Raw genomic sequence first — 15,939 nt, 5'->3', positions numbered from 1 at the left:
GTGCTGGGAGCAGAGAGAGGGCACTGAGTGAGCTGTGCTGGGAGCAGAGAGAGGGTCACTGACTGAGCTGTGCTGGGAGCAGAGAGAGGGTCCCTGACTGAGCTGTGCTGGGAGCAGAGAGAGGGTCACTGACTGAGCTGTGCTGGGAGCAGAGAGAGGGTCACTGACTGAGCTGTGCTGGGAGCAGAGAGAGGGTCACTGACTGAGCTGTGCTGGGAGCAGAGAGAGGGTCACTGACTGAGCTGTGCTGGGAGCAGAGAGAGGGTCACTGACTGAGCTGTGCTGGGACAGAGGGCACTGAGTGAGCTGTGCTGGGAGCGGAGGGCGCCGAGTGAGCTGTGCTGGGAGCAGAGAGAGGGTCACTGAGTGAGCTGTGGGAGCAGAGAGAGGGTCACTGACTGAGCTGTGCTGGGAGCAGAGAGAGGAGAACTGAGTGAGCTGTGCTGGGAGCAGAGAGAGGGTCACTGACTGAGCTGTGGGAGCAGAGAGAGGGGAACTGAGTGAGCTGTGCTGGGAGCGGAGGGCACCGAGTGAGCTGCGCTGGGAGCAGAGAGAGGGTCATTGACTGAGCTGTGCTGGGAGCGGAGGGCACCGAGTGAGCTGCGCTGGGAGCAGAGAGAGGGTCCCTGACTGAGCTGTGCTGGGAGCGGAGGGCACCGAGTGAGCTGCGCTGGGAGCAGAGAGAGGGTCCCTGACTGAGCTGTGCTGGGAGCGGAGGGCACCGAGTGAGCTGTGCTGAGAGCGGAGGGCGCTGACTGAGCTGTGCTGGGAGCGGAGGGCACCGAGCCTACGGGGGGCTGTGCCCAGAGTCACAGGCGCGCCCTCCGAAAGAAAAACCCTTTAGTAAATCTCTTGAAAAGGGGATGAAAGATTGAATTAACTACGCTGTTAGAAAACTTTTGTTTGCTTCGCTCTGCACCCTGCCAGCCGCGGGGCGGCGCTGTGGGGCTGACACTGGGGGGCGGCGGCGCTGTGGGGCCGTGGGGCTGACACTGTGGGGCTGACACGGTGGGGCGGCGGCGCTGTGGGGCCGTGGGGCTGACACTGTGGGGCGGCGGGGCTGACACTGTGGGGCTGACACGGCGGGGCTGACACGGCGGGGCTGTGGGGCCGTGGGGCTGACACGGTGGGGCTGACACGGTGGGGCTGTGGGGCTGGCACTGTGGGGCTGTGTCCGAGCCGCCGGTGCCGCTCCCGGTGCCGCTCCCGGGCCGCTCTGTCACTGCACGCTGTACAAAGCGCGGTGTTCCCCCCGTGCCGCGGAGGAGCAGCCCCGCTCCCGGCCGTGCCCCCGGCCCGGCACAGCGCGGGTCGCGGTCCCGGCCCCGGCTCCGCCAACGGGATGGGCCTGGCGGGGCTCGGGCACCGCTCGGTCGGCAGCGAACAGCGCCAACCCCGCCGGGACACCGGAGCGGCCTCGCAGGGAACGGAGACACGGTTTGAGAGAACAGCGAGCCGCAGGTGGGTGATGCCATCACCGCAGCGATCCCAGCTCCGCCCAAGGCCCGCCCGCGCTGCAGACGCGGCCCCGCATCCCCAGCGGGCACGCGTGGAACACGCACTGCCCGAGCCGGGAACACTCACGGCCCGAGCCGGGAACAAGAACGGCATCTCGGGGCGGGGAGGGGGAAACAAACCCAGGTGCTGCTCTCGCAGGTTCCTGAGAAAAAACAGGCGTGGTGCTGTGCAGTATTTGTACTTGGGCATGTGGAGCCAGAGCACAGCTGGGGCCGAGAGCCCCTCCAGAGACCCCGGGCCCTGCCCCTGCCCCTGTCCCTGCCGGGCACAGCCCCTCACACCCCCTCCCTGTCCCGCAGAGACACCTTCACCACCGCGAACATCCCAGTCCCCGCGGCAGTTCCCCCTCGCACGGCTCCCGCAGCAGCAGCAGCAGGAACCTGTCAGACCCCCGGCCCTCTGTGGCATTCCCAGGACTGCAGAGCCAGCGGGCGGGCAGCAGCCACGGGCTGACCCCTCTGGGGGATGGCTGGTCCCCAAGAGGAGAGAGCAGCACCAGGTGTGCCCAGAGCCCCGGGGGCCCCAGCCTGGCCCCGTGCCTGGACAGCAGAGCCTCGGGGGGTGCCCCGTGGCTCCCCTCGGGGAAAAGCCAATTCGCCTGTGCTTGGTGTGAAGCACTCAAGTTTCAACAGCAGCACAGCCCCGCTCTGCCAACCTCAAGAGAACACAACTTGCAGTTGAAAAGAACTTTATTTAAAATCAACAGTTACACAGACTTCCCCTGCCACCGCTCCCAGCACACACGTCCCAGCTCACGGTCCCCGCTGGCCCGGGCTGGAGGTGCCTGTGACCACGGGGCTCACACCGGTCCCCAGGATTCCAGGTGGAATGCAAGGCATACAGAGGGTCTGCTCCTTCACTGCTAACAAGCATTTCATTAACTTCAACAGATTTGTTTTCTATTACTTCTACTGTAATCAGACTTTGAATGTGCCTTCTGCTAAGAAAGACCTGGAAAAAGAAATCTTCCTTTAGCAACTGCGTGCACCAGCAGAGATTCCCACCACCTCTGTCCCCACACAGACAGCAACGGGCCAGCAGGAGGCAGGGCCATCAGCAGGGAAATATGATCAATAGCAGCATTTTCCATGTGGTCTCAAGTTACAGTTGTCTACAGAAGAAGGAACTGTGATCATCCATAGGGAAGCAGTTAAGTACTGGATCCACTGTTAGAAGAAATCGAGTTGAAAGCAGGTTTTACCTTAAATAGGATTAAATATATATTGCAGGACACAGCACACTCCGCAGGGGCTGCACAGAGAAGCAGAACTGTGGGCAGGGGGAGAGGGTCCCCCACTGCACCGAACATTCCCACACAACTTGGGCAGACTGAAAACCATCACCACTTGCTGACAGTTGTCCGGGGGGTATTTACAGCACAGGCCGGCGGAGGCGCCGGCGCTCCGCAGTCCGTGAGTCCCGAGGGGAGCGGGGGCCGGGCCGGGCCGGGGGCCCGCGGAGACCCTGCGGGCACGGACCACACCGCGCGTGGGGCCTCCCGCGGCGCTTCCCGGCGGCACATCCCGGCCCCCGCGGCACGCGGAGCCGGGCCGGGTCACACCGGGCTGGGCCGCTGCTCACGACATGTCGCAGTTCCTGCGGACGGACCTACGTCGTGTTCCAGCTCCACGTCCGAGAGACCAGGCTGGATCTTCAGCGAATAAGGGGGTCCACGATTGCAGATCAACACAAGAGATTTTTATTGCTTTATACATGTGGTGCTGCTCAAGGCACTGTGGCACGGGCTAGAAAACTCGGAATGACTCGTGAAGGGACGTGGAATGCGCCAGGGCCGGCGCGGCCGCTCGGCAGTGCCAGCCCGGCCTCACATGCCCATCCGGATGCTCTGGATGATCTGGAAGATCGCTGCAAGGCAAAGAGCGAGAGGGCAGCGCTGGGGGCCCGGGGGGCAGCGCTGGGGGGCCCGGGGGGCAGCACTCGGGGGGCAGCGCTGGGGGGGCAGCGCTCGGGGGGCCCGGGGGGGGGGCAGCGCTCGGGGGGCGGCAATCGGGGGGCCCGGGGGGGCAGCGCTCGGGGGACAGCGCTGGGGGGGGGCCCGGGGGGGGGAGCGCTCGGGGGGCCCGGGGGGGGCCCGGGGGACAGCGCTGGGGGGGCCCGGGGGGGCAGCGCTGGGGGGGCAGCGCTGGGGGGACAGCGCTGGGGGGGCAGCGCTGGGGGGGCAGCGCTCGGGGGGCGGCAATCGGGGGGCCCGGGGCGACAGCGGGGCCGGGCACTCACCTGATCCGCACACCACGAAGATGAACAGCGCCAGCAGCCAGGGCCCGACCGACGCCTTCTCCTCCGGGGCCGTTCTCTGCGGGCACAGCACCTGGGTCAGCGCGGCCCCGCCGCCCGCCCCCGCCCGCCCGCCCGGCCCGGCCCGGCCCCGCGCACCGAGGTCTTGGCGACGTTTCCGCGCTGGGTGATGTTCTTGCTGTGCTTCTCGTTGGCCATGCGGATGCGCTGCTTGGCCACCATGGCTGTGTCCGCGGGAGGGTCCGGCCCTGCCGCCGCTGCCGCGTCAGCACCGCCCGCGGACCGCAGGGACGGGACCCACCGCGCACGCGCACCGGAACCGGAACCGGAACCGGCACCGGCACCGCCCCCGCGCGACGTGGCGCGCGCTGCGCTCGCCGCGCTGCCGCCGACCCGGAACCGGAACCGGAACCGCCGCCGCGCCGGCCGCGCCAAGATGGCGCCCCCCACGCCGCTGCTCGCGGGTGCGTCGGGACCGGGTGGCGCCGGCGACACCGGGACGGGCCGCGGGAGGAGGGCGCGGGGTCGGGCTGTGGCGGCCCGGGGCCTTCCGGGGCCTTCCGGGGCCCTCCGGGGCCCTCCAGCACCTTCCGCCCGTGCCCTCCTCGGGGAGCGCTGCCGCGGCGTGGCCGAGCACGGCCCTGGCGCCCTTGGCGGTGCCGCTCCCGGGACGGGCAGGGCTCGCCGGGCCCCTCGGGAGTGCCGCTGCTCACCCCGGCCCCCGCGGGTGCAGCCCCACAGCAGGGCTGGGCTGGGCTGGGCTGTTCTGCTGCCCCATCCCGCGGGCACAGCCCCATCCCGGGGGCACAGCCCCATCCCGGGGGGCACAGCCCCATCCCGGGAGCACAGCCCCATCCCGGGGGCACAGCCCCATCCAGGGGGCACAGCCCCATCCTGGGGGCACAGCCCCATCCCGCGGGCACAGCCCCATCCCGGGGCACAGCCCCATCCAGGGGGCACAGCCCCATCCCGCGGGCACAGCCCCATCCCGGGGGCACAGCCCCATCCCGCGGGCACAACCCCATCCAGGGGGCACAGCCCCATCCTGGGGGCACAGCCCCATCCCGGAGGCACAGCCCCATCCAGGGGGCACAGCTCCATCCCACGGGCACAGCCCCATCCCGGGGGCACAGCCCCATCCCACGGGCACAGCCCCATCCCGGGGGCACAGCCCCATCCCGGGGGCACAGCCTCATTCTGGGGGTGCAGCCCCATCCCACGGGCACAGCCCCATCCCGGGGGCACAGCCCCATCCCGGGGGCACAGCCCCATCCCGCGGGCACAGCCCCATCCTGGGGGCACAGCCCCATTCCGGGGGCACAGCCTCATCCAGGGGGCACAGCCTCATCCTGGGGGCACAGCCCCATCCCGGGGGCACAGCCTCATCCTGGGGGTGCAGCCCCATCCCGGGGGCACAGCCCCATCCCGCGGGCACAGCCCCATCCTGGGGGCACAGCCCCATTCCGGGGGCACAGCCTCATCCTGGGGGTGCAGCCCCATTCAGGGGGCACAGCCTCATTCTGGGGGTGCAGCCCCATCCCGGGGGCACAGCCTCATTCTGGGGGCACAGCCTCATCCTGGGGGCACAGCCCCATCCCACGGGCACAGCCCCATCCCACGGGCACAGCCCCATCCCGGGGGCACAGCCCCATCCAGGGGACACAGCCTCATCCTGGGGGTGCAGCCCCATCCCGGGGGCACAGCCCCATCCAGGGGGGCACAGCCCCATCCAGGGGGGCACAGCCCCATTCTGGGGGCACAGTCCCATCCAGGGGACACAGCCCCATGCAGGGGACACAGCCCCATCCTGGGGGCACAGTCCCATCCCACGGGCACAGCCTCATCCAGGGGGCACAGCCCCATTCTGGGGGCACAGTCCCATCCCGGGGGCACAGCCTCATTCTGGGGGTGCAGCCCCATCCCGGGGGCACAGCCCCATCCCACAGGCACAGCCCCATCCCACAGGCACAGCCCCATCCCGGGGCACAGCCTCATCCCACAGGCACAGCCCCATCCCGGGGGCACAGCCCCATCCCACAGGCACAGCCCCATCCAGGGGGCACAGCCCCATCCCACGGGCACAGCCCCATCCCACAGGCACAGCCCCATTCTGGGGGCACAGCCCCATCCCACGGGCACAGCCCCATGCAGGGGACACAGCCCCATCCTGGGGGCACAGCCCCATCCCACGGGCACAGCCTCATCCAGGGGGCACAGCCCCATTCTGGGGGCACAACCCCATCCAGGGGGCACAGCCTCATTCTGGGGGTGCAGCCCCATCCAGGGCTGGGCTGGGGCTCCAGGCACACCCTGGATTTCCTTTGCAGCAGGCAGGGGAAAGTGTGTGTGTCTTGGGGCCCACAATGAGACAGGCCTGTGCTTCGGGTCATTTCCTGCATTTGAAACGAGTTCTTTGTCTCCATCTGCAGTGAGAGGCTCCGGAGGGCTGTACATGGTGAATGGGCCCCCCAGTTTCACAGAGAGCTCGGCCTTCCAGAGGTACTGCTGTCACCAGGTCTCATCTTGTGCACAAAGAAACAGTTTTGTAGAAAGGACAGGTAGATTCTGGAATTGGAAAATGTGTAAATACAAATGAATTATTGCTTCCTGTCACTAGTTCAGGAAGCTGCTGGTTTGGAAGGATTTGTGTCTGCCTGAGGTGTCAGTCTGAGGTGACAGCCCCAGCAGGGCCTGCCCTGCCACACAGCAAACTTCTCTTGCTTTTTGGTTTTGTTAAAAATCCTTCCCTTCAGCACTATTGAACACTCATATGCATTTCTTATTTCTTTAGGGATTCTGGAAAAAATTGCAAAGCTGTTGCTTTCAGCAAGGATGGCTCCCTCTTTGCCTGGTGCAATGGAGAAAAGTGGGTGCATTTTATTATCTTAATTTTTAGTTTGTCTGAAATAAACTGGCTCAGTTATGCCCCATTTACTCTTGTCTGTGTAAAGGCAGTTGCTGTGACTGCAAGTATGTGCATGCATATTTTAAGTACAGCTTCCTTTTGCCTTATTCACAGTAGTGGCTTTGGTTGCTGAGTCTCAGGTGGGATATTTGCTGTTCTGTGTATTATGCACCTGTTCCTGTGTAATCTGGATGGGCTCTATTTGTGGGTTGTTTTTTGTTGAGAGCTCCCAATACCTGGTTTCTGGCATAACCCATCAGTGAAGTGCACAGGAAATAAGGAGTCTGTGCCCCTTGTGTACCAGCATCACAAGGTTCCTTTTTATGGACCAGGTGCACTACAGAGTTCACTCTCTCGTTCAGAGCTCACACATTGCAGATAAAAATGTGTGTTATGGTGAAAAAAGCTCTGCTGGTCTTGTTACATTGTCTAAATGTGGGACAGATCTAGGAGAGTCAAATACGTGAACAGTTCCCTTGGCAATTAATTAACTGTGGTAAGCATGTTTTACTGAAACAGCATCTTTTGGTTGCAGAGTAAATGTTGTCAGTGTCACGAGAGCCGAGTTCCTGCGTTCCTTTGATCTCCCAAAGGCAGTTGGCCTTGAGTTCTCACCAAAGAACAATGTCCTGGCCACGTGGCAGGCCTATGCAGGTGAGGATGGCACCAGCTGGGCAAGCACCTGTGGGCATGGCTTACCCTGGGACTGGGCTGGCAGCCTTTCCAGCACCTGGCTGGTCTCTGTAGCACATGCACTGGCTCAATGAGCAGTGCAGAAAGTGTGCAGAAGGTTTTGTGGGTGCTCAGGGGCACAGTGGAGAGGGAGGGCTGCCATCCTTACAGACACCAGGTCAGAGGGCACGTGCTGAAGTCCCTCTGAGTAAATGGCATGTTCTGAGCACTGGGGACAGGCCGTGGTGCAGTGTGTGGGCAGGTTGTGTCCTGTGCCCACAGGGGACAGCAGGAGCAGTCCTGTCCTGTCCTGCCCTGGGCACAGTCCCTGCAGGCAGGTTGTGTCCTGTGCCCACAGGGGACAGCAGGAGCAGTCCTGTCCTGTCCTGCCCTGGGCACAGTCCCTGCAGGCAGGTTGTGTCCTGTGCCCACAGGGGACAGCAGGAGCAGTCCTGTCCTGTCCTGCCCTGGGCACAGTCCCTGCAGGCAGGTTGTGTCCTGTGCCCACAGGGGACAGCAGGAGCAGTCCTGTCCTGTCCTGCCCTGGGCACAGTCCCTGCGGGCAGGTTGTGTCCTGTGCCCACAGGGGACAGCAGGAGCAGAGTGTCCCCCCCTGGGCACTGCCTGCAGTGCTCTCCCTGTCCAGGACCGTGTTCCCTCCGCTGCCTCCGCAGGAGTTTGGGGTCCCTGCTGGGAGAGCCCAGTCCTGTCTGAGCTGTGTGTCTGAAGCAGACAGTGCAAATGCTGCCTCAGGCAGGAGGAGCTGGGCCTTGGGAAGTGGCCTGGGACTGGCTGCAGGAGGAGAGAAGGCAGCACAAGCTGAGAGCTGTTCAGGGTCTGTCCTGGATCACTGACGGCCAACTGCAGGCTGTGGTATCTGGGGTAAGGAGGAGGATACAGAGTTTAAACCAGTAGAACCATTTTGCCTGGCTTGCAGAGGGAGCTGTGACTGCCATGGGATAGGCAAAATCATGGCACTCCCATGAGAGCAAAATGTAGGAGTAGAGAACATGCCTCCATTGTTTGCCATCAGGATGATTTTTGATTTTGTTTCAAAAACAAACATTACAAAGCTGTGCAGGTATTGGTGGTCCCAGCCTTGCAATGGGGACTGGAAACCCTACACCTCTAAACAGGAGTTCTTTCTGCAGAGGGAAAGACTGAGGTGCAGAATGAGCAGCCTTGGGTTTGGCCCCTCAGGGACAGGATGGTGCTCATATGAAGGTCATGCATGTTTGGATGCTTACAGGGCCACGAGGTGGGATGTTGTGGTGAGGCAGATTTCATCCCCAAACACCACTGTGTTTTCTTGCAGCTGGTAAGGATGGCACAGCTGGGGTGCCCAACCTGCAGCTCCATGACCTGAGAACAGGGAAATGCCTGAAGTCTTTCATCCAGAAAAATATGCGGAACTGGTAAATAACCCTTCCAGATGGTAATTGTTTGCAAAGAAATGCAGTTTCCAAAACCTGATGCAGGTAAATGGAGCTGTTGGTGTGGTGGCTCTCAAAGCAGTGCCTGCTGAGGCTGAGGGCCAGTCTGTGCCTGTGAGTGTGGCAGGAAGTTCATTGTTCATTGGCTCCTTTTGCACTACTGAGGAACCTGGGCAGGCAGTAACTAAGTCCACTTGTGTTCATTGTCTGTATGAAATGTGTCATGTTTGAACCTGCTGGGCTTTAAAAATGGAGGGGAAAACAATCCTGGAATGCTAAAGATGAGCATCATTTGGTGTTTCTGATTTTCCTTTGCATTGCAGGTGTCCTTGCTGGGCAGATGATGAAAGCATTTGTGCCAGGAATGTGAACAATGAAGTGCACTTCTTTGAAAACAACAACTTCAGTACGCAAATATTTCTCTACATTTCACTCCTTCTCTGTGTGCTGCTGGGAAGGGACCATGTCCAGCCCAGAACAGGCCCCTGAGTGCTTCCTGTCGGGAAGAGTCACCCTGTGAGGGTGTAAGGGGAGAGCCCCTGGCTCTGTGTAGTGGCACGTGTTACCTGACTGAAGCCAGCACTGATAAGGGGAGAACACCTGCTTAACACACAGGCTTTCCCTGGGATTCGCTGGCTTTCTTCGCTGTTTGAGCTTCCAAATACTAAATACTGAACTTCAGACCTTGGCTTGGTTCCAGTTAGTTTCGTAAATAACAGTGTGATGAAATGGGACAGTAACTGTTTGCCTGGTAAAAAAAATCCTTTATGATTATCCTTACTGGTCTGTGTTATCCATGATACAGCCCCATAGAAGGGTGTGGTCAGGGCATCCAGGTAGCGTGTTTGTCATTAACATCACACATCTGTGGCCTTTTTCTTGGCAGATACCATTGCAAATAAGCTGCATTTGCAGAAGGTCAGTGATTTTGTGTTGTCCCCGGGAGCGCAGCCGACCAAGGTACTTCTGATCCCATTTCCAATCTTTTTCTTGGTTTGCTTAAAAAAATGACTGTGATGTTAGTGCAGCATACTGGTAATAACTGTGGCCTGGCTCCCAAGGCCTTACCCTGCAGTAACTCTGGTGGCTGTTGCAGGTCGCTGTGTATGTCCCAGGAAGCAAAGGTGCCCCGTCCTTCGTCAGGCTCTACCAGTACCCCAATTTTGGGGGGCCACAGTCAGCACTCGCCAACAAAAGCTTCTTCAAGGCTGACAAGGTGACAATGCTATGGAACAAAAAAGGTACAACAGCTGCGTGTTGGAACTTTTATATCCAGCCCATTTTGGATTGTATTCTTTTGTTTCCTGTGTAGGGTTTGCATTTAACTTGCATGTGCAGGTAAATTCTGAGCACAGCCATTGATGCCGGTGCAGGGTTCAGGTGCTGCTCTGCTCACCCTGAGTGCTCAGCACTTCTGTGACTGTCATGATTTTGTGTGTTGTAATTGAGAAGATTCTGTACGTGCTGGTACATTTTGCAGTTGAATAGCAAATTCCTATATAAATTTGCATTCTGTGCTGTAGAATTGTACATATGCAGACGTATCATAACTGGGATGAGCCAACAGGGCTCTGTGCTTTACTCTTTGTTAGCAACGAGCTGTTTCAGAATAATTTTGTAAAAAACAGTCTTCAACCCATGCAGTTCGTAATACAGGGAAAGTGTTACACACACGTAGAAGTCACACATGAGCATATTCCTTTGGACAACAGATGGGCAGCTATTGGTGAAATATTATTCAAGGGCTGATCACGATGTTTGGTTTCTGCCTTGGATTAATTATTTTTATGGCTACAGAGTTCACTGACTTGTGATCCAACAGTGAATTAGTAGAAAGCTTACACTTTCCATCTGAGAAAAAACAGTATTTGGTCCATTTGGGTTAACATTAGGACAAATCAGTTCAGAAGAGAATGATACCAGTGCTTTTACAGGAACAACCAGTTAGAATTCATAATGGACTGATTTTCCTTTGTCCACTGCAACGTTTGCCTTGGTGGTTTGTGTGTGTGGTTGTGCCTTGGCTGGTGTGGTTTCAGCAGCTGTGCTGCACTAACTGTGTGTGCTCCCCAGCCACGGCCGTGCTGGTGGTTGCCAGCACCGAGGTGGACAAAACGGGCGCGTCGTACTACGGGGAGCAGACCCTGCACTACATGGCGGCCCACGGGGAGAGCGCCGTCGTGCAGCTGCGTGAGTACCACCCTGGCACTGCTGCCTGGGCAGGGGGAGGCTGGCACTGCAGGGCAGGGATCTGAGAAAGAAAAAAATCAGTTCTCTTAGCAAAAAACCCTTCACCTTTTTTTTCTTTACCTCTGGAGTAAGATGTGCATGGGCGTGGGCCAAAGATAACGTAGGTTACTGTTGCTTACCACTACAAAGCTGAGCTACACAATATTTCTTAGATTAAAAGAAGAGGAACTATTATCCAGCTGGTATAAAACTCCTGTTTTCGCAGGTTTCCAGTGGGACAGTTTCAGAAGGTCCTGAGATCATACTTGAGTAACGAGGAAAAAAAATAAAGGATTTTTTTTTACATGACAAGCTATGCTTACTGTAAAAGTGCTGATGCTGACCCTACAGAGGTAATTTGGAATGGCTGCAGTTATTGTTGTGAACAGTAACTAAAGTTGTCAGGAGATAAAGGGCTGTTTCTTCCTCTGTTGTTGGCAGAATTAACTTTCACTGTCAGTAATTGGATTATGGCATTTTAGCAAAGAATGAAGAGTCATTGCTGCCTTGTTTTGGCCTGCACTGCAAAAATGCCATCTCCCAACAGCTGCCTGTTTTTCCTTCTCCTTTAGCAAAAAACGGCCCTATTTACGACGTTGCCTGGAGCCCCAACTCTGTGGAGTTCTGTGCTGTCTATGGTTTCATGCCTGCCAAGGCCACCATTTTTAACCTGAAATGTGACCCCGTGTTTGATTTTGGCACTGGGCCTCGCAACGCTGCCTACTACAGCCCCCATGGACACATCCTGGTGCTGGCAGGGTTTGGAAACCTCAGGGGACAGATGGAAGTGTGGGACACTAAAAACTACAAGCTCATTTCCAAGCCCGTGGCCTCAGACTCCACGTTCTTTGCGTGGTGTCCCGACGGGGAGCACATCGTGACGGCCACGTGTGCCCCGCGGCTCCGCGTCGGCAACGGGTACAAGATCTGGCACTACACGGGCTCTGTGCTGCACACCCACGAGGTGCCCCCCAGTGAGGAGATGTGGCAGGTGCTCTGGCAGCCCTTCCTGGAGGGCGTGTTCCCAGAGAAGGCCGTGCGGTACCAGGCGGTGCCCAGCGAGGTGCCCGGTGCCGAGCCGAAGCCTGCGCAGGCGTACAGACCTCCTGCCCTGAGGAACAAGCCTGTGACCAGCTCCAAGCTCGTGAGTGGCAGTGTCCTGTGGGACCTGAATGGGTGTGTCTCATGGCTTTGTCTGCCTGGAGCTTGGCCTGACGTGTGTGTGTTTGAGGAGGACCATGAGCAGTGACCAGGCTGAGGGCAGCACTGGGGGGATTTGGAGGGGTCTGGGGATGCTCTTTGGCACTTTGCTTACTGTTTGCAAGAGCACTCGGGTTTGGGCTGAAACATTGTCCTTTCACAAAGCATTTGCAGACTTTAATAATACTCTGCAACATGCTCTGGAACAATAAACAATGTATGTGGTTTGTGGTGAAATTGGGCACTCTGGTTAGGGCTGAAGCCTCTGATTTGGGTGACCTGACTGACCAGTCTGAACCCAGCCAGACTGTGGCTTCCTAACAGCCACTCTTTTGAGTTTTTTCCTAAGGTAAGTTTATTTGTTAGAAAGAGATTGGATCATTAAAAAGTCAGCTGGACTTAAACAGATTTCACTACAGTGACCTACTTGTCTAATTAGTTTCTTCAAGTTTTCAAAGTAGGCTGAGTAGCAGCAAATTCCATTTAACAGCTGCACCCTTGGAGGCTTTGATTCTGATCCTGGTGCTTTTGAGGGAGGCTCAGCCTGTGAGCAGTGTGTTTAGCTGTGCTGAGGGCTGCTCAGCAAACCATGCACGAGCAGAGAGCAGGCAGAAGACACATTCAGAAAAATAATTCTGTTTACTTATATGGGCAAAAATTCTTGTCGTGTGCATTAAAACAATACAGCACTACAGTTAAGTGTTATCTTAAAAACACTGAGGAACCCCTGATTCTCAGCCCCCACTGCCCCCAAAATCCCCCCATCTCCCTTCCCAGCACTCAGCCTTTGATCACCAGGAGTTCTGAGTTAAAAAGCTGTCAATAACAGCAAAGTGCCAAGCTCCAGTCACTCTGTGCTGGATTATTCCTCTTGGATTTTATTTTCTCCCCCAGATAGAAAACATCGTGATTTTGTTATTTTATTATAAATCTGTGAAATCTTTAGGACACACAGAGTAGTCCCATCTAAACTTAAGTGGATGAGTTTGAAACCCTTGTGACACTGTCTTTAGCTATTCCAAGGAATGCATACTTTCATTCTCCCCTTCTTCTCTGTGTTTTACCTTCTTCTTCCTTTGTGGTTCATCTTTGTGTGTGATACTGTCTTAGGGAGGTTTTAGGTTTTCTGTGCCAATGTGGAATACATGTTTTTAACTTAATTTTCCATATCCTTGCAGCATGAGGATGAGCCACCCCAGAACATGAAACCCCAGCTGGGAGGTGGTGATAAGCCACTGTCTAAAACAGCTCTCAAAAATCAGAGGAAACATGAAGCAAAGAAAGCTGCTAAACAGGTACTGCAGAAGTTCTTTCAAGGGTGACACGAGTTTGTCTGCCCAGAGGGCACTGCTCAGTCTCAGAGCAGTGACCTGTCCATGGAGAGCCCTCCACACATCTCACACGAGCTGTGGTGTGGGGAGGGCAGCAGAGTTTAACCAGACTAAAGCAGGTATAAAAGGATGATGTAAAGCAACAGTTTCGGGGAGTTGTTGTGAGTGTTGGCTGAAATCAGTGTGGAGATGAAGGAATTCTGACTTTCCACCCTCTGCAGAGTGTGTTTGGTGCTGGATGGGAGGTCAGGAGGGGCTGGTGCTGTGATGGGGGTTGGGGTGTGTTTGCAGGGCAGACCAGAGACAGGCTGTGTGTCACCCCTTGACTTGCTATTCTTTGACTAGGTAGATAAAGGTCAGCTTTTGGTGTTAACCTTCCAATTTCTACAACCCTCTGAAGCAATAATTTCTTTAAGTAATACTTTAAAAATTTCTTGCACTGGTTTTGAGCCTTTTCTTCTACTTCAAAGACAGTGACCCAGTCTGCTTTATAAAGCATTTTTGTATGTGTTTGTAATGTCACCCTCACTGACATGTGCTGTGTATGGTTGGTGTCCCGAGGATTAGAAATTCAGTAAGAAGGAGCATGTGAGTTGTTCTGGATAAGCCTTTGTCCATGGAAAGAGATCAGAGGTAATGCAATACTTCAGAGCAAGTCATGCACACATTTTGGAATAACCGTTGAAGGACGAAATATTAAATGGATCCCTTAAAGTGATTAAAGACATTTTTCAGTGTCCTTGCAGTCAGAAGTGTGTTTGTGTGTGCAGGAGGCCAAGGCTGATGCGCCCCAGAGCCCTGGGCAGGCCCCAGCCCCACAGAGCGCCCCACGGAACGCTGTGCCCGCCACCACCACGGGGGATCCTGAGGTGGACAAGAAGATAAAGAATCTGAAAAAGGTGAGGGGGCTCTCTTTATAATACACAACAGATTTCTTGAAGACCTGGTGTGAGACTGAGGCGAGCTGGGCTCAGGAGGATGCGTGTACATCCGTGTTAACATCCTGAATTTGTCCCCTGCTTTCTTTGCTTTCCCAGCCTGTGCCAGAGCTCTCCAAGGGCCCGACAGAGGTGGCAGTGCAGAACCACTGCCAGGTGCAGGGAGCAGCATTCCAGGCTCCAGTTAGGAGTGCTGGGGAGGTGCTGCCAGTCCCAGGCTGAGGGACAGGTTGCACTGAAGGGAGTTGGTGCTCAGAGAGGAGCTCTGTGGTTGTTGGAGCCTGGAGCCAACAAGGGAACCAGATTGGCCTTGTGTGCAAGCGTGAAGTTTGCTGCCAGTCTTGAGAACTCTTAGATTAAGTAATTTCAGAACAGAAATTGTTTAGTTCAGGTGGCCCCAGGCTGTCTTCTGGTTTTTATCATTTCTGGATTAACATTCCAGACTTTCTGAGGAAAATTTGTGAAGAGGGATAATGATGGGGTCATTTCCAAGTTTGTGTCAGCCCTTCAGTGAGACAATGCCTGGTGTTCATTTCAGAGAGGAGGAGGTGCTGCTGTTCTCTAGGGTTTGTTCTTGAAAGAAATGTTTGTTAGAGGTGGGAAATTCTGGATTGAGTATCGGGAGATGTTTAAAGGGAATGTGCCTTCCACAGAGACCTGTCTGCAGCTGCCTCAGGGAATTGCAAGTGAAACAACTTCCAAGGCTTTTTTTTTAATCTAGATTCACCAATATTTTGTGTTAGAGTGGCTTTTTGTATTTTTTTTTGTTTACAGAAGCTGAAGGCAATTGAGCAGCTGAAAGAACAGGCAGCTGCTGGCAAACAACTTGAGAAGAATCAGGTATGGTTAAGACCTGTGTGGTTTATTCAAGGTTCATTTATAATAAGCTCCATCTGTGACATCTTACGCTTTTTTGTTCTAGGTAGAGAAGATTCAGAAAGAAGCTGCTCTCCTTAAAGAACTAGAAGATCTAGAACTGGGTGTTTAAAACTTTCTGGAGCTCCTCCTGTGTGGCCCTAACACAAAGTTCATGCAAAATTTAGTTTGTTATTAACTTGAACTGAGTAAAACGCTTCAGCAAATGACCAAGGGTGCAAAAGTCCAGAGTTTTGCTGCACATTTGCCTTTAAAAAAGTTTAAAGATTTGTGCAGATGTGAAACTGTAAACAAGTAATGAATATCTATCAGCCAGTTCTGCTGCTGTTCCAGCCAGAAACACGTTTCTTTTCTGGAGCATATTTCCTAAAACATAATTGGTTTATGTTTGGGTGTGAGGAGGGAAGGTGATGAAAACATTTGATAGCTTTATTATATTTAAAAAGAGATGCGGTCTTTATGCAATAACGGAATGTAGATAAAAATAAAGAGCATTTAATAATAAAACTGTTTTCGTTCTGCACTAAGGGCCACTTTGGGGGCAATGGGAGCGCGCGGGCTGCCCCAGGCCCCGCCCCCGG

At 56.1% G+C, this 15,939-nt stretch overlaps 2 protein-coding genes across 2 annotated transcripts; one reads left to right on the top strand and one right to left on the bottom strand.

Moving 5' to 3' along the window:
• Positions 1-2,189: 2,189 nt before the first annotated feature.
• On the bottom strand, positions 2,190-4,111 carry SERP1 (stress associated endoplasmic reticulum protein 1). The gene is made up of 3 exons (XM_071565954.1): positions 3,913-4,111; positions 3,757-3,832; positions 2,190-3,384 (listed from the first exon to the last, which is right to left on the bottom strand). The coding sequence occupies exons 1-3, from the start codon at positions 3,994-3,996 to the stop codon at positions 3,344-3,346; spliced, it is 201 nt and encodes a 66-aa protein (XP_071422055.1). The 5' UTR covers positions 3,997-4,111; the 3' UTR covers positions 2,190-3,343.
• Positions 4,112-4,134: 23 nt separating this feature from the next.
• On the top strand, positions 4,135-15,859 carry EIF2A (eukaryotic translation initiation factor 2A). The gene is made up of 14 exons (XM_071565952.1): positions 4,135-4,238; positions 6,204-6,273; positions 6,566-6,640; positions 7,215-7,333; positions 8,667-8,766; positions 9,108-9,190; positions 9,671-9,744; positions 9,881-10,025; positions 10,858-10,974; positions 11,586-12,157; positions 13,392-13,508; positions 14,315-14,443; positions 15,257-15,322; positions 15,405-15,859. The coding sequence occupies exons 1-14, from the start codon at positions 4,211-4,213 to the stop codon at positions 15,468-15,470; spliced, it is 1,761 nt and encodes a 586-aa protein (XP_071422053.1). The 5' UTR covers positions 4,135-4,210; the 3' UTR covers positions 15,471-15,859.
• The last annotated feature ends 80 nt before the right edge of the window (positions 15,860-15,939 follow it).

Source organism: Pithys albifrons, chromosome 11 (assembly GCF_047495875.1).
Source record: "Pithys albifrons albifrons isolate INPA30051 chromosome 11, PitAlb_v1, whole genome shotgun sequence".
NCBI classification, from domain to species: Eukaryota; Metazoa; Chordata; class Aves; order Passeriformes; family Thamnophilidae; genus Pithys; species Pithys albifrons.
Note: the sequence above shows the minus strand (reverse complement) of the source record. Positions and strands in the feature narration are given on the sequence as shown.